This window comes from Vigna angularis, chromosome 1, assembly GCF_016808095.1.
Source record: "Vigna angularis cultivar LongXiaoDou No.4 chromosome 1, ASM1680809v1, whole genome shotgun sequence".
In the NCBI taxonomy this organism is placed as follows: Eukaryota; Viridiplantae; Streptophyta; class Magnoliopsida; order Fabales; family Fabaceae; genus Vigna; species Vigna angularis.
The window spans coordinates 54173618-54193984 of NC_068970.1; the positions used below are offsets into that span (position 1 = coordinate 54173618).

General features: G+C 37.8%; 2 protein-coding genes across 2 annotated transcripts in view; both read right to left on the reverse strand.

The window, feature by feature from the left end:
* LOC108341238 (uncharacterized) overlaps window positions 1–20153 on the reverse strand; it is a 68096-nt gene extending 47943 nt beyond the window's left edge. The window contains exons 1-10 of the mRNA XM_017578934.2: window positions 19766–20153; window positions 18500–18577; window positions 18166–18275; window positions 17878–17971; window positions 16057–16100; window positions 14524–14592; window positions 14350–14408; window positions 2489–2696; window positions 1154–1222; window positions 962–1041 (exon numbers count right to left, since the gene is read on the reverse strand). Coding sequence (XP_017434423.1) covers window positions 962–1041; window positions 1154–1222; window positions 2489–2696; window positions 14350–14408; window positions 14524–14592; window positions 16057–16100; window positions 17878–17971; window positions 18166–18275; window positions 18500–18577; window positions 19766–19856 — 902 coding nt within the window. The 5' untranslated portion in view covers window positions 19857–20153. The remainder of the gene's footprint in view (window positions 1–961; window positions 1042–1153; window positions 1223–2488; window positions 2697–14349; window positions 14409–14523; window positions 14593–16056; window positions 16101–17877; window positions 17972–18165; window positions 18276–18499; window positions 18578–19765) is intronic.
* On the reverse strand, window positions 4254–5098 carry LOC128194907 (uncharacterized). Its single transcript, XM_052871349.1, has 2 exons — window positions 4871–5098; window positions 4254–4831 (listed from the first exon to the last, which is right to left on the reverse strand). Exons 1-2 carry the CDS (start codon window positions 5063–5065, stop codon window positions 4589–4591), a joined length of 438 nt encoding a protein of 145 aa, XP_052727309.1. The 5' UTR covers window positions 5066–5098; the 3' UTR covers window positions 4254–4588.
* Window positions 20154–20367: the final 214 nt, after the last annotated feature.

A 20367-nucleotide genomic window follows, 5' to 3' on the forward strand; every position in this document is an offset into this window, starting at 1 on the left:
ATCAGGTTCATCGTGCGTAGTCACACGTCCCGTCTCCTCTTAGGCAGCTATTCAGAGCATCGAGGTTGCTCTTTTTCCTTTTTCAGGTGCCTTGATTGGAGAATGTAGGATTTTTAAGGTTTCTCTCTCTCATTCATCAATGACTTCTTCCGCTGCTATCTCTTCTGACCTCCCTTCTATCACCATTGTGTTTGACCCATCCATATATGGTTTTTCTCACGTGGCAAAGATGGCTTTTTTTAGTTTATTTATAATCATGGTGGCTCTTCAACAATGACCTATTTATCCACTAGATGTCAACAATGCATTCCTCAACAACGATTTTCAAGAAGAGATTTACATGGAACAACCTCCCAAATTTGTTGCTCAGGGGAGTCTTCTGAGTTCGTACTTCGTCATCTATGTCGTTTTTCCAAACCTTAACAATTTAATGTCACTCGAGTGCAGAAACAGATATTTTCAACAAGTCTTTATTGATTATATTATTAACAAGCTTGGTACATACAATTTGTATGCACAAAGCTTGAGGGGGAGTGTTAGATATATTATTTTTATCTTATCTTTATATTTTATCTTTACCTAGTTTGTTATTATTCCTTATTTTTATTTTGGACTTGGCCAATATTTTTTCTATTACAAATAGAGTACCCTATGTATATATTCAACACAAGGAAGATTAATCCATACATAGTTTTTCATTATATTCAACAAATGTTATTTTGTTTCTATAAAAAATAACGATTTATGCATCATGTGAAAGTACAAAAACAACTATTGCATGCTGTTGTAACATGTGCAGCATGAGCTTAATGTGTCTATTTCCTTTTTCCTTTATGAAGATTGAGTTATTCCTTACAAGAATTGACTAGGTGAGATTTTCTTATTTGTTGTAATCAGACTCAATTATGACACAAATGTTTATCCTCATATTTTCAAGTCAAGCTTCTGGCAAGGAACTTACTTTTCTCTTAATCTACAAGTGCAAATATAATCCCACACAAGACACATGTGCTGTAACTGAACCTCGTCTAAGGATATAACCTGATAAATGGGGACAATATTAGAACTACATATAAGCAATGCAGGCAGAACAGAAAAAGATAAATACCAACATCTTAGTTAAATTGACAAAGTCCACAAAATGAGTACCAACCAAGCCACTCAATTCGGCAGTGACAGAATACTGAGGAGTATTACCATCAAGCTTTTGCAATCTGTTGTCCTGGAAAAGAAAATAAAAAGCAAAGCGTAAGTAGGAAGAAAGGCTTCTCATGGTCTTCATATAAATTAAACAAATACTGACCAGAAGGTTATGCATAAAAATAATAAGGGGGGGAATGCAAACACCTCCACTGCACAATTAATGGAAATATACAGTAAATACAAAAGAAGGTTGGAGTGTTTGCAAAAAATTGCAAGAAATGAAGTTAGTGGTTGTCAAAATTGTGGCTAAGGTCATAAAATCGCACAATCTTACGTGTTTTGGAGGCTGTCCATGCTGGGTCAGAGTGAAATCACTGATCTTGCTTGTTAGAACATAGAATCAGTAAGTTTTGCTTTCCAATACCAATTTGAATAACTTGGTTGTGTTTGGTTTCGACAATTCAGGTTGCAAAAATAAACTATACTTCTAGTTCCGTTACAGATAAAGTTCCCTACTATCTGTTTCTTCACACATAAATCTATCTCACTCTCTCCCTTGTTGATCTCTCCAGGTCTGTCTTCTGCTGTTGCATTAAAATTTTGGCCATCAGCATTCTGATCTCTCACCTGCTGTTCTGACTTATGTTGATCTGGTTTCTATATCTCAGCTCAATCTATATTCTGAGTTAACTTGTCATGCCAAAAAATGTCCTCAAGTTTTGATGCTTGGGTACATTGGAACCATTTTATTGTGTTTTAGTATTTATAATTGTGTTATCATAACAATTCGTTGTGCGATGCATGAGATCCTTTTATAATGAGTTTTTGAATTTTAGTTAAATGTTGTGATTTAGATGTTATTTTTGTTAACTCCATCGTTTTTCATGCATATATAATTTTGCATTTTGAATAGGATCCTACAATCCATGTGTTAGGATTCTGAAATTTACAATATTTCACCCCATCTCAGTCCTTGGTAGGATCTCAATATAAACAACATTGATTACAATTACTATAGAATAGGAAATTTTACTGACCGAAAAGTACATGGGGATAAAACATCCGGACAAGTAAATTACAAAAGAAAACAGCTAGAACTTAAGATATTGAATCATGTAACAGGGCATGCCAACTACTTTGCATTGCTAACTAAGAAAAACAATTAAAGAGACCATAAGCAGGACATCATACACATTGTCTCTCTTTCGCTGTAATAGATATAGATATATAAAGTACAGTTCATTTTCTAATAGTGATTTAAAATCATAAATAAAACAACAATTAGTAAGATACAAAGTTAACATGGAATTATGGAGAATGAGGGTTCTACTAAAGATGTCCATACCGAAAGAATTAAGGTTGCATCACATGGTGCCAATATAGAATAGTAATGTTTTCCTTCCAACCTAATATTGCTTGCTGAGTAGGAGTCACCCGTACTGTTCATAGTTACCAAGTCCAAGGAGCCATGAAACAATCTGGAATAAAACTCCAGCCCCTTGACTTCTACAATCTTATGTTCTTGGCCCACTCTCATCCTTCCATTTACAGACCTGAAATATAGGAAGAAAAAACAAGTCACCTCTAAGTCAAATCATTTGCAACAGGACAACATTTCAAACAATAACATTAACCATACCAACAGAATGTTACAATTTAATTTGAACTTTAAAGGAGGTTAGATATATGATTTGATTGTCAGAATTATGATTTGATTTCATTAAATAGGAAGGTATGATAAGATTTGATAGGGAAATATCTTACCAAAAATTTCTCATTATTAGATATTGATTCCGTTATTTATCGTTGTTGGTATATTCCATTTTATGTTAATTAAGAAAACATAGTCCTTATGTTAATTTTGTTATTTTTACATATTCATTTGTATTTGGACTTTAGTCCACATTCTCATTATTAAAATATATTATCCTATGAGTATTTTCTACACCAGGGAGATTAACCCTAAACCTAGTTTTCACTATATTAAATATGGTAACTAAAGTCAGGGTACCTTGATAACCATTTACACATTTTTTTTTCTCGTCATTTGTACCGTCTTCATCGTTGTTTCCGATGTCTCCGTCGTCATTTTCGTTGTTGGCACTGCCATTTCCACCGTCGAAGCCACTGTTCGGGTCAACAACCACCCCAATCAGATCGTTCGGGTGAGGCTACCATCACGCTATTGACAATCACCATAGGCATGAACTCTCATTCATAAATTGACTTCGTCAAAGAAGCTTCACCCAAGGCTTTGCTAAAAAAAGATATTGATTTCTTGCTTACGGACAACACTGCTCCCACGCCTTTCCCAAAAGCATCACATTCAATACAGATAGGTTGGCTGAAATCTGGCAGTAACAACATAAGAGTTGTGGTGATCACCCCTTTAAGTTGCTGCAGAACCAAATTACTTTCTTCAGACAAAAAAAAAATTCCCCTTTTTAAGCAATTGTGTCAAAGGTCTTGCTATCATCCCATAATTGAATATAGACCTTCTATAGCAGCCTGTAAGACCTAAAAACCCACTCAAAGCCATTATGGTGTTCAAAATAGGCCATTGAAGGATGGCGAATATCGTTTGGGAATCCGTTTCCCCTCCCTTGTGAGAGATGACATGCTCCAAATATTGGATTTGTAGCTTTCCAACTTCACATTTTTCCAATTAACATAAAACCGATGTTGTTGTAGTGTCATGAAAACCTGTCTAAGCTATGCCAAATGATCCTCCTACATTTTACTATAAATCAAGATGTCATAAAAAAACTAAGATAAACCTCCGAAGATATGGTTACATTATGCTGTTCATGGCTCATTGAAATGTGGATGGAGCATTTGTAAAACCAAACGGCATGATTAAAGATTCATAATGCCCCTGATCAGTTTGAAAGGTAGTTTTCTGGATATCAGATTCATACATGCAGACTTGATGATATCCAACCCTCAAATCTACCTTTGAGAAGAATTGTGCCTTGTGTAACTCATCTTATAACTCTTCTATGATCGGAATTGGAAACCTGTCTAGAATATTTGCTTTATTCAAGGCACAATAGTCCACAAAAAATCTCCAGCTTCCATCTATGTTCTTGATTAAGATGACAAGACTGGGATAAGCATTGTTGTTGGGTCGTATGATTCTTGATTACAACATCTGTTAGGATCCTGGGTTTGGAACCTAACAAGAAAACACTCAAAAGATAGAAACAGAAATGAAAGAATGAGTTTTGCTATTATTCAACGTAAACGAATCTCTTTACAAGGACTGGGTTTGGGAGCACAACCTCCCTCTAGAGAGCCTAACCTCCCTCCTCAGGATGACAAACCCTGTTAGACTACAATCAAACAATCGACCCCCCACTACAATTGATTATTTGCTATTTATACAACCAATAACCCCGCTCTTCCTAACTGCTAAGGCAGTTAAGGCAGTTGGGCATTTAATGTTTTATTCCTTCACTCGTAAACTCTCCATCCCTAACATTACACCCCGCTGCCGAACAACCTTGTCCTCAAGGTTGGAAACGGGAGGCTTGATCTCATGGCTCCTCTTCATCATCGTGTACTCATATGAATGGAACCCTCTGGCAACTGCCCTCCAACTCAGGTCTGGAGGTTTGGGTGGTGGCAATTCCTCCTCCAATGACTTCCATTCTTCTTGGATTTTATTAGCTTCCAACATTCTGGTCACCTCTTTTCCAGAATTATAAGCTTCCAACATTCTGGTCACCTCTTTTCCAGAATTATAATCCCTGAAGAAATGGTCTTCGATGTCTTTCAAAGCTTCAAAAAGTTCTCTCCCCTCTGCAGGTGCCTCACGAACGGCAAGGCCCTTCTTTTGTTCACTGGTCCACCTCTTCACAAAATCCATCCTTCTCTCCCGACCATTGATTCTTCCCTCCACCTTTCCCTCCTTAGCCTTCATTCCAATTGTAAGCCCGTTCGGCCAATTACTGAGAGATTGTTTGGACTGTAAGACCGTTCGGCCAATGACTAGGAGATCGTTTTGAGTGTAAAACCGTTCGGCCTTTGACTGTAAATGTAAGATCGTTCGGTTCCTCCTGTCCTTTCACGTTCGGATTCGGCAGTTCTTTCCGTTCGTTTCCGGACCGTTCGGTTCCTTCAGTTTTCTCGGGTTCGCAGCTTGTAGTGCTAACCCGTTCGGCTTCGTCAAGCCTCTCCCGTTGGGTCCAGCAGTCTTCTCTTGTTTGGATCCGACCGACCGCTCGGCCACTCTCGATCGACCTGGGGTATAGCGCTTGGCCTCCGACCGTTCGGTAACTCTCGATCGGCCTGGGTTATAGCGATCGGCCTTAGACCGTGTCACCTCACCGTTCGTTCGTCTCCAAGACGACTTGTCTTCTATGGCCTCGGACCGCTCGACCACTCCCGATCGGCATGGGCTGTAGCACTTGTCCTCAGACCGCTCGGCAACTTTCGATCTGCTTGGTTTATAGCAATTGGCCTCGAACCGTGTCACCTCACCACACGTTCGTCCCCCAGACAATTGGTCTTCTATGGCCTTAGACTGCTCGGCCACTCCCGATCGGTACGGGCTATAATACTTGTCCTCAGACCGTTCGGCAACTCTCTGGAACTCCTCAACATCCCTTGCGATCCGCATCGCCACCATCCATTCCTGCGGTTCATGCTGTCGGACTTGATTCCGGATGTCCTCTTTCAATCCCACAAGAAAATATCCCAACAGCTGCTTGTTCGGTACCCTCTTCGTTCGACCCGCCAATATCTTGAAGTATTGTACATACTCGTCCACCGTCCCCGTCTGTCTCAATGCTGTCAACCGCTCAACAATGGTTCCAAACCTTATCACCAAGGCTTCCTTCAAACCATCCCATGAACAATTCTTGGCTTTCTCCTTCCAAGCTTTGAACCAGTAGCCAGCGCTCCCCTCCATGCTCACATACGCTAATCGTACCTTTTCCTCTTCCGCTACTCCTTGAAATTCGAAGAATCGCTCCGCCCAATTGATCCAGTTCAATGTATCTAATCCTTCAAACACGGGCAGCTCCACCCTCTTTCTCCAATTGAACCGCTCACCTTCTCCACCCCCAATTTCGTCCTTGCGTCTCGTACTCTTATTGGCGTTCACAGGCGCCTGACTGTCGTCAGACAGTTCCCCTTGAATGCGGTGCCGTCCCCCCGATAATCGCCTCACTTCTTGAAGATCCTAGCGTGTGGCTGCTGAGTCTTGTCGAACTGCCGTCGTTTTCACCTTCATTTCCTCCCTTGACGACTCCATCTCCGCCTTTCGTCCATCCATTGACGCTCCATTGCCGCCATTCGTTTCTCCATTCTTCCTTCTAGTGCGTTTAATTTTTTCCCCCTTTGTCTTCGCTCTCATTCCTCCCCCGAGCACTCCCTTCTCCTTCTCTGATTCTCGTTAACAGTATGTTGATCTTCATCTACAAACCCTGGACTGCCTTCTAATCCCTTTTCCTGGTTCCACACCCTTCCTCCAAGAACTCGCAAGAGTTCTCTGGTTTCCTGCCGCATTTCTTGCATATTTCTTCTCTATTATGCTAGCTCCCTTTTCTGTTCGATGATCCTCCTTTCCCAAGAATTGTCTCTTCCTTCCATGCTTCCCCCTTTCTTGACCACTTCTTGATCCGTTCTTGACCCCTCTCCTAAGGATATCCGGCAGGTCGGACCAATTGTTAGGATCCTGGGTTTGGAACCTAACAAGAAAACACTCAAAAGATAGAAACATAAATGAAAGAATGAGTTTTGCTATTATTCACCGTAAACGAATCTCTTTACAAGGACTGGGTTTGGGAGCATAACCTCCCTCTAGAGAGCCTAACCTCCCTCCTCAGGATGACAAACCCTGTTAGACTACAATCAAACAATCGACCCCCCACTACAATTGATTATTTGCTATTTATACAACCAATAACCCCGCTCTTCCTAACTGCTAAGGCAGTTAAGGCAGTTGGGCATTTAATGTTTTATTCCTTCACTCGTAAACTCTCCATCCCTAACAACATCTCCCCACCTAGCTTTTCTATTTTCATTTTTAGCATTTATAGGTATAGATAAGGTCTCACATTAATAGGATCCACACCAACTTTGATCGGAATCTTATGACCAACTTCCATGTGAGGCAACCCTTTTGGTTCAAAAAAAAAACTCCCTTACAATCCTTTAGAATCTTTCCCAACTCACTCTGTTGTTTCTCAATCAAGTGGTTTGTCCCTTCATCCCTAGACTACAACTCGACATTCTTCATTCTCCATATGATTGAAACAAGCTCAATTTATGTTTCTTTCTTCAAAGATTGAGGAGTCACAAGAGATTTAGCCAAAGTTGGGTCACCCTTAATCTTAATTGGTCAACCTTGTTTGCAGAAATTAGTTGTTAGAGTTTTTCAACTTACCTACTTCACAACTTTGCTAGCCGTGTTACACCTAGGATCAGATCCACCCCTCCTAATTCAAACAAAAAGGACACCTCTCTCACCTTGTATTCTTCCCGTTGTACTTTCACATCCCTGAAACATCCTTGCATTTGCTTTCTGTCTCCATCTCCCAATCTTATGATGTAGGGTGGCATGGTTTCCACTTGCATGCTGAGTGACTTCACTAACCTACCAAAATAAAGTTGTGACTAGCCCCACAATCAATTAGGACCAACACGAGTCTTCCCTCACTCTTCCCTATAGCTTCATAGTGTGGGATTGGGTCATACCTCCTACACAAAAAGATGGACAAGTCCAACCGTTGAAATTCATGATCAAAGTTCTCCTGATTTTTCTCCAAATACTCCTTAACCTCATTTGATTTTTCATCCGTCATGTCCCCCAATTCATCATCTTAAGTCAAGATGATAACTCAATTTTTTTCTGGAAACAGTGCCCTGGGCAATACACCCCTCCATAATGAAAACACCTTTCTTCTCTTCACCTCACATATTCCAAACATGGCAAGTTTCTAATTCCTTTATTTTTCAATGCAGTGGTTTCATTCCCTCCAATTCTTGATCCATGTGAGATGCCTGGCATTCTCATCCTTGTTGTGCTGCCCATACCATTTATCCACTACAAATTACTGAGGTTTTTGAAAGTCTCATCTAGTGATACAACTCGGCTCATCAAGGAAACCAAAAGTTTGAGGTATTGCAGCAAAAAGAAGATTCACTCACTCGTCACGATTCTTGCATAGCTTCTCCCACTATGTCATTAGCTATGATTTGACTACATTAAATAGAAAGATGTGGTATGATTTGAAGATATCGAAGCAAGTTTTGCTCAAATGCAAATGTCATGCCCTCCAACATTTGTTACAAGTTTGACTCATGATACATATGCTCCAACTTGAGTTGGGTGTCAAAGATATTATTTACCTCATTAGCTCTAACAACCAAAGGGCTTACATGGTTCTCTCAAGCAATAACCTTGAGGTAATGACATTTGTAACAAGTTTTTTATTATATGATACATATGCTTTAGCGTGAAAGGAGGTATTAGAGATATGATTTGATTATAATAACTAGGAAGATATAGTATGATTTGATAGGGAAATAACTTACCAAATATTTTCCTATTATTAGATATTAATTTTGTTTCTTATTGTATCTGTTGTAATTAGAGAAAAACTTACTAAGTATTTTTCTATAATTATTTAGGTATGAGGTGCCTAACTTAGGGGTGCCTAACATAGGAGGTGCCTAACTTAGAGGTGCCTAACTTAAGGAGGTGCCTAACTTTTACTCCTATAAATACATTAGTATGTTGTAATAATAAGTATTGAAATAAATATAGTTCTACATGTTTATCAAGATGGTATCAGAGCTCCCGATCTTGGGAGCTCTGTTTCCGCTGCACTGATAAGCTACCAGCCACCAGCAACAGCAGCTATCCAGCCACTTCAACTGTAGCAGAAACTATTGGAATCACTGATAGGACAGAAAGGGACGCCTATCTGCAGCAAACACAACATTGCAAATCGCTCCGGAGAAGACGTTGCCACGCGCCGCCACGCGCCGCCACGCACAACCAGCCTTGCCGGCGCGTGTAGCCCACGCGCCTAGTTCCGGCGAGACCCACTCGCCGCCGACGTCACAGAAGGAGTCGCCGGAGCCTCCTCATTCCGTTACAAGGGCCGGTGACAACCCATTTTGGCTCAGATCGGAGTAAATCTGAGTTTTGAAGTACTGCTCCATATTATTTTGTGTAGCCCACACTGTTTTCCACTGCCCAGGCTGTTTTGCCGCTGTCCGACGCCTTGTGCCGCTGTCTGACGCCTTGTGCCGCTGTCCAACGCCTTGTGCCGCTGTCCGGCACCGTTTGTCGTTGTCCAGGCGCTGTTTGTCACTGTCCAGACACCGTTTGTTGCTGTCCAGGCGCCGTTTGTCGCTGTCGACAACGTTTGCCGCTGTCCAGGCGCCGTTTGCCGCTGTCAGGCACCGTTTGCCGCTGTCCGGCACCGTTTTCCACTGTTTCGTCAGCAGATAGGGTCCCCAGATTGCATTCCCAAGGATGTCTGAGGTAAAATTTATTCCTTTGGGTCCTAATGATCTTCCAAATATGATAGGTGCCTATCGGTTGGATGGGCGGAATTTCTTACAATGGAGCCAGTACATTCGAAGGATTCTCAAGGGTCGTTCAAGACTAGACCACATAGATGGTGGAGGACCAGAACCAGATGACTCAAACTTCCTAATGTGGGACAATGAAGATTCACTAATTATGACTTGGATGTGGCATTCCATGGTTCCTGAGATAAGTCGAAATTACATGTTTCATTCTTCTGCCAAGGAGATATGGGATGATTTACAAAATACTTTTTCATTAAAAAAGGATTTTGCTGCATGTTATGACATTGAAAGCAGGATATTTAATACAAAACAGGGCTCACATTCTGTATCAGAATATCATGGAATTTTGAATGGTCTTTGGATTGAATTAGATCAATACCAAACAATAAAGATGTGTAAGACAGATGCTGCCGCACATGCTGAAGTCGTGGAAAGAGGAAGAATCTTTAAATTTCTCCATGGCCTAAATCAAGAGTATGACCCAATCAGGGTACAGATCTTAGGAAGAGAAAAATTATCTTCCTTATCAGAAGTATTTTTTATGGTAAGAGGAGAAGAAACTCGAAGAGCTGTCATGCTTGATGGGGGGATCTCCAACACAGGCTCTGCCATGACAACCGGAAAGGGATTCCACAAAGGAACGAGCACTGGAGGAAAGTCATTTGAAAGAGGAAATCGTGGAGATTCTTATACTGGAGGAAAGTCATTTGAAACAGGAAATCGTGGAGATTATTGTTCATTTTGTAGAAGATCTGGACATACCAAAGAAACATGCTTCAGACTCCATGGGAAAAGTAATGTTCTAGAGCGTATGAGGAATAACAAAGGGCCTACTCAAAAATGGGTAAATCACACTACCTCAGAACAGGAAGCCACCAATCAATCTAATGTTTCTCCACCACCAGATCTTGACATGAAAGCTTATAAGGAAGAACTCGACCGCTTGAAAGCAATGGTTGAATCAATGAGAGCAACTGATCATATGACACCTTGTCGTGTGTCTTTCAACTCATATGATGAAAGCAGTAAAGAACAACTTATTACTGTTGCGAATGGTCAGGGTATACCTATATGTGGCTATGGGAATATAGTTTTGGAATCATCCATTATATTAAAGGGCGTTTTACATGTTCCACAATTAGCCAATAATCTTATCTCTGTGCAAAAACTCACAAAGGATTTAAATTGTTCAGTAATATTTTTCTCCACTCATTGTGTTTTTCAGGATCTTGCCACGGGGAAGACGATTTTAACTGCTAAGGAGCAAAGTGGGTTGTATCTATTAGAGACTCATGACCAAAGCACAACAAATATTTTGAGTCTACAAGCTACATCTGAGACGTGGGCAAACTCTCAAATATGGCTTCATCATAAAAGGCTTGGACATCCTTCATTTAACGTTATCAAGTCTTTATTTCCCCATTTGTTTACCAATGAGTCTGTTGAGTCTTTTAATTGTGATATTTGTCAATTATCAAAACATCATCGTGCATCTTATCCTATTAGTAATAAAAAGAGTACTTCTCCTTTTGATTTAATTCACACTGATGTTTGGGGACCAGTTGTCGCATCTATTTCTGGAGCAAAATGGTTTGTTACCTTTATTGATGATTGCACTCGTGTCACATGGACATACCTTATGAACAATAAATCTGAAGTTTTCCAAATCTTTGTTAAATTTTTTCATCTTGTCCAAAATCAATTTGGAAGAAATATCAAAAGAATTCGGTCTGATAATGGTACTGAATATGTTAATCATGAATTCCTCAATTTTTTCTCTCATAATGGTATTGTTCATGAACTTACATGTGTAAACACTCCTCAACAAAATGGGATTGCAGAGAGAAAGAATCGTCATCTCCTTGAAGTAACTAGAGCTCTTCTTTTTCAAATGTCTGTTCCAAAAATTTACTGGGGGGAAGCAGTGTTAACTGCCACATATCTCATCAATAGGTTACCTACCCGTGTCTTAAACGGCATTAGTCCTATAGAGTCTTTATTGTCTTTTGTTCCTTCTTCCCCTTTAATATCAAGTCTGCCTAGTAGAATTTTTGGATGTATTGCTTTTGTTCACTCTCATCACCCTAATCGTAGCAAATTAGATCCAAAAGCCCTTAAATGTATCTTTATAGGGTATCCTTCTAATAAAAAAGGGTACAAATGTTATCATCCTCAGAGTCGTCGCATCTTTATCAGCATGGATGTCACATTTCATGAAACACAGTCCTTTTATGTCAGTTCACCACTTCAGGGGGAGAAAACACTTGAAATGGATGAACTCTCCTTCTTGTCATTACCATGTCAATCTTCGCAGGATGCCCAAGACCTGAGCAATGAAACTATCAGGATCTATAATAAGGATGAAGAAGAAGACAAATTTTTTGGTCAAAAATATGAAAGAAGAAAACAGCCCACTTCGACTCTAGAGCAAGAAAAATTGTCTAATCCGGAGGTGAGAATCCCTGAAGACAACATCGAAGAGGTAAGTATTACTGATGACTTGCCCATTGCATTGAGAAAAGAAAGGAGATCATGTGCTAAATATCCCATTTCTCAACATGTTTGCACTAACAATCTCTCTGATAAGCATAGAAGTTTTATTGCTGCCATTGATACAACAAGAATTCCTACCTCAATCCAAGAAGCCATGAAACTTGAACATTGGACTCAAGCCATGAAAGAAGAGATGAATGCATTAGAAAGAAATTCAACTTGGGAAATTGTTGACAAGCCAAGAGACAAGAAGGCAGTAGGATGTAGATGGCTATTCACAGTGAAACATAAGGCGGATGGAACAATAGAAAGATATAAAGCGAGACTGGTGGCAAAAGGCTATACTCAAACCTATGGGATTGACTATGAGGAGACATTTGCTCCTGTGGCAAAGATGAATACAGTTCGAGTTATTCTTGCTTTGGCGGCTCATTTTAGATGGGACTTACACCAGTTGGATGTAAAGAATGCCTTTCTTCACGGAGATCTGGAAGAGGAAGTTTACATGGATATTCCCCCAGGGTTTGAAGTGAAAAATGAACGAAACAAGGTTTGTCTCCTAAAGAAAGCATTGTATGGTCTTAAGCAATCCCCTAGAGCATGGTTTGGAAGATTTACAAAAGCAATGATTTCCTTGGGATACAGACAAAGCCAAGGAGACCACACTCTGTTCATAAAACATTCATCTACAGGTAAACTCACCCTATTGCTTGTCTATGTGGATGACATGATTATTGCAGGAGATGACGAAGCAGAAAAGTTGGCATTAAAAGAAAAACTGGCAGCTCAATTTGAAATGAAAGACCTAGGAAAACTTAAATACTTTCTTGGAATAGAGGTTGCTTACTCCAAGGAAGGAATATTCATCTCCCAAAGGAAATATGTACTTGATCTCCTCAAAGAAACGGGAAAACTGGGATGTCGAACTTCAACAATTCCTATAGAACAGAATCATAGAATTGGAAGTGAAGAAAGTACTCCTGTAGAGAAGACCCAGTATCAAAGATTAGTAGGAAAACTAATCTATCTATCACACACAAGACCAGACATTGCCTATGCTGTTAGTGTAGTAAGCCAATTCATGCATGATCCAAGAAATAGACACATGCAAGCAGTTGATAAAATTCTCCAGTACTTGAAGTCAAGTCCAGGGAAGGGATTGTTGTTTAAAAGGGAAGACACATTAGGTATGAAAATATATACTGATGCTGATTATGCAGGGTCTATTACTGATAGAAAATCTACTTCTGGGTATTGTATGTTTCTTGGAAATAGTCTGGTAACATGGAGGAGCAAAAAGCAAGACAGAGTATCTCGCTCTAGTGCAGAAGCTGAATTTCGAGCCCTTGCTCAAGGAATGTGTGAAGGACTTTGGATGAAAATCATTTTGGATGATCTTAAAATTAAGATAGACAGTCCTGTGCAACTATACTGTGACAATAAGTCTGCCATAAGCATTGCTCATAATCCAGTACAACATGACAGGACAAAGCACATTGAGATTGACAGACACTTTATAAAAGATAATCTAGACAGAGGCTTTATGATTACAACTCATGTTCCAACAGGTCTTCAGCTAGCAGATATTTTTACAAAAGGGCTACCTCAGGGAAGATTTCAAGATCTTGTAAGCAAGTTGGGAATGATTGATATTCATTTACCAACTTGAGGGGGAGTGTTGTAATTAGAGAAAAACTTACTAAGTATTTTTCTATAATTATTTAGGTATGAGGTGCCTAACTTAGGGGTGCCTAACATAGGAGGTGCCTAACTTAGAGGTGCCTAACTTAAGGAGGTGCCTAACTTTTACTCCTATAAATACATTAGTATGTTGTAATAATAAGTATTGAAATAAATATAGTTCTACATGTTTATCAAGAGTATCTCTTTTCCATTATAAATAACAATACTCACATGTACAAAACACAGAATTATTTATATCCCGTAATTTCTCTTGTATATTTTGTACGGCACCATAAATGAAGCCAACTTTCAAACCAAATATTCCAGAGATATCATGACAAACTCGAGAATACAATCATGAAAACATTAAGACTAAATATTCCACAGCCCCGAAATAGATCCAGAAAAAACCTGTCTACAAATCTTCAAAAAAAGAAAAGGTCTAATTATAAAAGTAAGACGAAAATAAAAGAGCATTACCCAATAAGATTTTGCTTCATGGTCAAGCTAGTAAACTTTAAACCAAACATAACATGCCCCTGAAAAGCATTAAAAATAAACAACTGTCAGTCAAGCAAATCCTTAAAATATGTAGATTTGAAAGCAACATGCAAGACCTGGGTCTGAAAGGGAATATTTGCAACATAAACATACCATATCATTCTGCATATCACTGTATAATACGTGAAAATTCCTTATGTCTACTTGAATGCTGTCAAGGATCTGAAAGAAAAGCAATAAGGCATAAACAATATCAGCATAGAACATTAGTCGCACCAAGTATGAGTGTCTTATTAGATAGAAAAAGATGCTTGATAAGAAGAGATATAAAATATTACACAAATAGGAGAATAAAATATCTTCCACAACAGAAAACCACAAAAGCAGAACTCAATAGCAACTATCATGGCACAAATCTTCATATAAATTTGAATTGTACTCTTTCTTCTTCCTTTGTTTTTTTTAAATTATTCAGTACCAAGTTCCAGAAAAAGAAACTTAAAAAATGGAATCAACCATGCATACAACAAAAAAAAAAGTAAAACAGAAGTCTTAGCCAATACAGCCATAAGAAGTTTATTAATACTAGAAGAAAAACTTAGAAACCATTCCTACGCCCTTTCCTAGCAACAACAGTGCTTCAAATAGAGGTAGTCATTGACATGGTACATCATGTGACCAAGTATTTTGGTTCTTGCTACCTACATTATTCTTAAAAAATCAAGTTTAAAAACAGATATGATTCTACATATATATACATATTCTCTATTCCAATATTTTGAAAAATAAACCAGAAATTTTACTGGTAAAGGCACTAGATCAAGGTTTAATGGTTAAACCAATGTTGTCAAATTCGCAAGTATACTCCTAAACTGGCATGATATTGGGAGTTTTGGTGACCAAGCGAGCAAACTTGGGGGCCAATACAGAGATTTCGCAAACTGTCGCTAGATCATGATTTTGCTTGCAAAATTGGATGATTGTCAGTCAAATTGATAATGAACTGAGTCTGTGTGGACTTGGTTTTTTTAACACAGAAATAAATAATCAAATCATATTCGGCTTTTCGGGTTGGTTCATTTACCCAACTTTAGAGTTTAAAAAACACAAGCCTATTTCTGATAGGGATCATAAACGTGAATCAGAACTGTATCTACATCTCTGCAAACACAACCGCAACATCCACCATTGCTCTCCAGTTGCCACTGATGGCCACCAACAACCCTTATATCACTGTCGCAGGCCATCGTCAACACTCATATCACCCTCACTGACCCTCCCATTACTCTCCAAACACTCCCATCATTATTGTTAATTCTCCCATTACCATCCTTGTCGTTGAAGCTCACATTACGTCTGACATCATTGAAGCTCCCATCAACTTAACCAAAACTCCAATTGCTGCCACCAACACTCCTTCGCAATAGCCAACTGTCGAGGGCATAACCAAACTGGTTCCTAGTTTGACTGGTTGGCCCAATGGTTCAAAAAATGCTCTATCCACACTTTAAGAAAATTGAATGAGGGGCACATTACAAATGAAAATCATTCCTGGCATGTACTAAATAACACAACCTTACAGGAGCTTGGTCCTTGACACCTAGGACAAACTAGACTAGATTGATATGAACAGACTAGCCTAGGCAGAAACAACAATAATACCTAGAGAAAAAAGAAATATGGTACCTTTGTAGTGACATGAGAAATGAACGATTGTCCAGCTTGACTACCTGCAGAAAAAAAACTATTAATAAAATCCAAATATACAAATACTTCACCCAAATATTAGGTTGACCAGATCATGGATTAGCACAAGAAAACAGGTCAAAAGTTGAAATTTAATCGTGTGGAAGATTATTAAATTCTCAAATGTTTGTTAGAAAGAAGAGAGGAAAGTAAAAAACCAATGGAGGATACTGTATCCTAGTATCCTCTGTAGCAAAATATGCAACAACAGAAAAACATTTGCTCCCAAATCATTGTTTTATCGGGATTGAAAACCACACAAACAGATTAGCCAATAAATAATAAAAATTCATGGTCTCAATCTTGTCTATATAACATATGTATTAGTGATAGGAAACCTTCAATTGAAGGTGTGAAACACGAAAGAAATGAAAAAAGAAAAAAAAACAAAACAAAACAATTTTTTGTAAGAAATATTATTTCTCCGTAATCTTCCAAACATACAAGAAAAACAAAGGAAATTACTTCCTTTCTCACAGGGCTTACCATGTTCTAAAAAACCTACAATTTCTCTCCCCTTCAAACAACTGAATATAAAGGTTTTCCACTAGGACTGTCCCACTAACCACAACAGGTGTTCCCCTAACTGCAACCTCTGTTCCCAACTGAAACAGCTGTCCTACAGCTACCAAACAACTCAACTACATTAATTTCTACTTTTCCTTCAACAGTACACTCTCAACGCCCTCTCCTTATTCTCCATTCTATCAATTGATCACTACGCATCCCTCCCTGCTAAGTTTAGGGCTAAGCAAATGCATGAATTGAATTATTCTGAAATTGAATTTTAAAGAGGAATCAACAGAACTGAACTAAATAGTATAATGGTAATAACATCATGGTTTGAGTGAATTGAATCAAATTAAATTATTCTAAATTGTTTTAGAATTGCTTGAACTATCTGAATTGTTTGAATTATTACCAATGCACATCTTAATTTAGAATAGATTTTCCAATCTCATAAGTTACAGTCCAATTTAGTTCAAACAGTTCTATTTAGGAACAATTTAATCGTTAAAAATCAAACTAGTATAACAATTCCATTTAGTTATTTTAAACAATTCAGTTTTTTAATACAAGTAAATTCAGAATTCATTTAGTTCAGCTCAAATATTTTTGAAAGCCCAAGATGATTTTTGTATAAATGAAGAAATTGAAATTCATTCACTAACATGAGAACCTAAGCTTAATAAAAGTCCTTAAAAATATTCATTAGTAAGATATGTTGGAATTAAGAAGGAAACTTACCACGGAAAAATGGAAAAGGATGTCAATGTTAATTGTTATTTATTAAGTAAACAATAAAAACGAGCACAATGGTAGATATACGTAACCTTAGCCCAAGAAGCAGAAAGGTTGTTTACAGGATATGAACCCATGAGTCAGGTCTCAAAGGCTCAACCGAACTTATGTTATGTAATGAATATGAAAAAAAAAATCCCAACAGATAAAAAATTAGGCTTCAATATATGTAAAGGCAGTGTAGCCACAGGCAGAGGGAGAAAGAGCTTATCAAGAAGTTAGACCTTAAGAATTGATATCATACAGAAGAAAATTTCATTTTTTACTTCTTTGGAAAAAGCCGCAAACACTTCTTGAGGCCTTCCATTCAACTTACAAATAAATTCCCTATCTCTCAAATCAAGGTTTGATACAATCCAAATCCTTATTGGAGCCTGAGAAATAGTTTGCCTTCTTACATAGAAAATAAATAAAATATATTTGAACATAAATGCTTCAAATCGTAGTTAAATGGCTTACCGCACACACGTCTGGACAATTTTCCCAACTCTGCTGCTGCTAGCTTCGCCTTTTTTCCAGCAAATTCTCTTTTTTCAACAGCATCAGCACTCCACTATTACAACAGCATAGAATAGCTAATAAAGACTACAATAAATAAAGTATATAACAAAATGTTTGGCTACAAATGACAACTAATAATCAAAAATTCCTTTACTATGTTTTTTTCATTAATGGTTACAAGTCATTGGTTATAGGTTGCTTTTGAAAAAAGAAGCTTGAACACAGAATGCTGGAATTAAGACGTACCTCTTGATCACCTCGCTGTGATGCAGAAATAAAGACATCCTCTAAAATTATTATAATGGGGTCCCAAGGCTTTTTCCATGGAATTTTTATGCTTAACTTTCCAACTCGACCTAGCCAAATTTTCAAGCTATGTTAGGAAAGAAAAATAGTTCCGACAAGGATTTTCCTACCCACTTATTTCAATCAACCACTTTATCAGAAAAAATAAAAAACAGAACCGCATAATTATAAATAGAAGACAAAGATAATGGAATAGTAAAACAGGTCCAGATTTTTTATGGAAATGAGCTGCATTTGTTTATTATATATTTGTAGAAGGATGAGTTTGCTATACCTTGTTTTAGTGCAAAGGGAAGCTGGAGATAATCAAATGCATCAAGTATCAGCTCTACATTCTCCAGTAGTACTTCCTCTGAGCAATAATAAATGTCAGCTCAAATCAGTTCTCCAAAATTCTTAATTTAAAGTGCAAGCATTTATGATTAAAAGGATTAGTAAAATGAAATAGTATAGCCAAATGGAAGCACATCATGCATTTAGACAATCTTAGTTATCAAACTGTGAATCCCCATGCTAATTTTTTACATTATGTATCATAATTTGTATTCAATCATAAGACGAATGACAACAAAAACCAACTTCAAGTATATTATTTAGATGATACAGTGTTCGATGTAATAATTTTAGACTATAAATAAATGGAAAATACTTAAACTTAAGTCTCATAAAACAAAATTATTAGCTATATCTGAGTTGTTATATCCTCTATTTTGAAAGAATGGAAACGAAGCAATTAACAGCCAAATAAAGTGCACCAATTGAATGAACGAATGAGTGACAAATGAAGTAGTGGAAAGTGGACTAATTAAAATTTAATTGTGCTCCTTCAATTCCTTTTCATTTAACAATTTAAGTTTACATGACTATTCAATTTCTTTCATGAGAATAGCTGAACGAAAAGTAAAAAAGAAAAGGTGATGAATAGTTGATTCGTATCAAGATGCAAATATTCATGCACCGTAAGTACGCTGACCTTTCTCCTTAATCAAACATGCATAACTACTGAAATTCAAAATGCCTGTGAAGTTGAAAAATCTCACAAAAAAGCATTTACATATAGGAAAGTTTACATCCTTTCGCCACTGAGAGACTGGCACTATGCAATAGCGCTAACTTTGATTCACAGACTGACAGAATCAACAACTAAACCTCCATTTTGGCCTTTCAAAGATACAACTCCTATCAGTTTGAACAGCTCAGCGCATCATAAAGACTCATCAGTACCAATTTTTAAAATCAAAGAGGTCCTTCAACAACCTTAAAAACAGAAATTCAGCTTTTCAAAAGGGCAATTTGGTGTCAAAGTTATACACTGAGGCAATATTTTGTTGAAAATATTGTTAGAGGACCAAATAAATATTATTGGAAGTCCAAACTGAGTTTCCACTGAAATCAAGTTCACAAGAATGAGGGGCAGCAGCAATGGCGTCAACGTAAACACTAGGGTAATTCTAACACGCACCAACATACTCCTAAAAGGTTAGTATCAAAACAATAGGAAATATAATTACTGAAGAAGCACAAGGAGTAAATCACGTACCGAGCCTAATCTTCAGTTGCTCTTTCTGGATATCTTTGAAATATCGTCCCAGGTAACCCAGAAGCAACTGATGAACCAATCCTTCAAACATTGCTGGAGAATTATCTTGGCAGTTGCAACATTAATATCTTAGTTTGATTTCACTCATATCAAACACAAATCGAATATCGTATTATAGATTTTCTCGTTTGATATCGTAGTGGGCAGAGGAAGGCAGCAGGGAGAGAAAAGAGGGGGAGCGAAGCCAGTGCGAGTTTCGAATGGAATAGAATAGAATGGAATACGCTACTTTTTTTTCTTTTCTTTTCTTTTTTTCTTTTTCTTTTCTGTAGGGTTTTTTTGGGTTTTCATGGTAGGAGTGACATGTCATTGGTGCTGGAACCCCGCGTTGGTGGAGGCGGGTAGGGAAATGGTTAAATATTTCAACAATTTACATTCTATGTGATTGGATTCAACTGAGAGAAGTTTTAAAATGTACTTTTATTCGATAAATAAGTTTTGTTTTTTTAGCTAATTTGTATTGAAATTCGTATAAATAATTTTTTAATCTAAACAAATATGTAGTTATTGTTTCACATTTGTTAATTGTTGTTAATAAATAA

Coding starts and splice junctions, on each gene's coding strand:
- LOC128194907 (XM_052871349.1), bottom strand. CDS start 5,065: ATGAAGGCTAAGGAGGGAAAGGTGGAGGGAAGAATCAATGGTCGGGAG. Junction 4,832..4,870: donor ATTATAATTCTGGAAAAGAG/GTGACCAGAATG, acceptor TCTGGAAAAGAG/GTGACCAGAATGTTGGAAGC.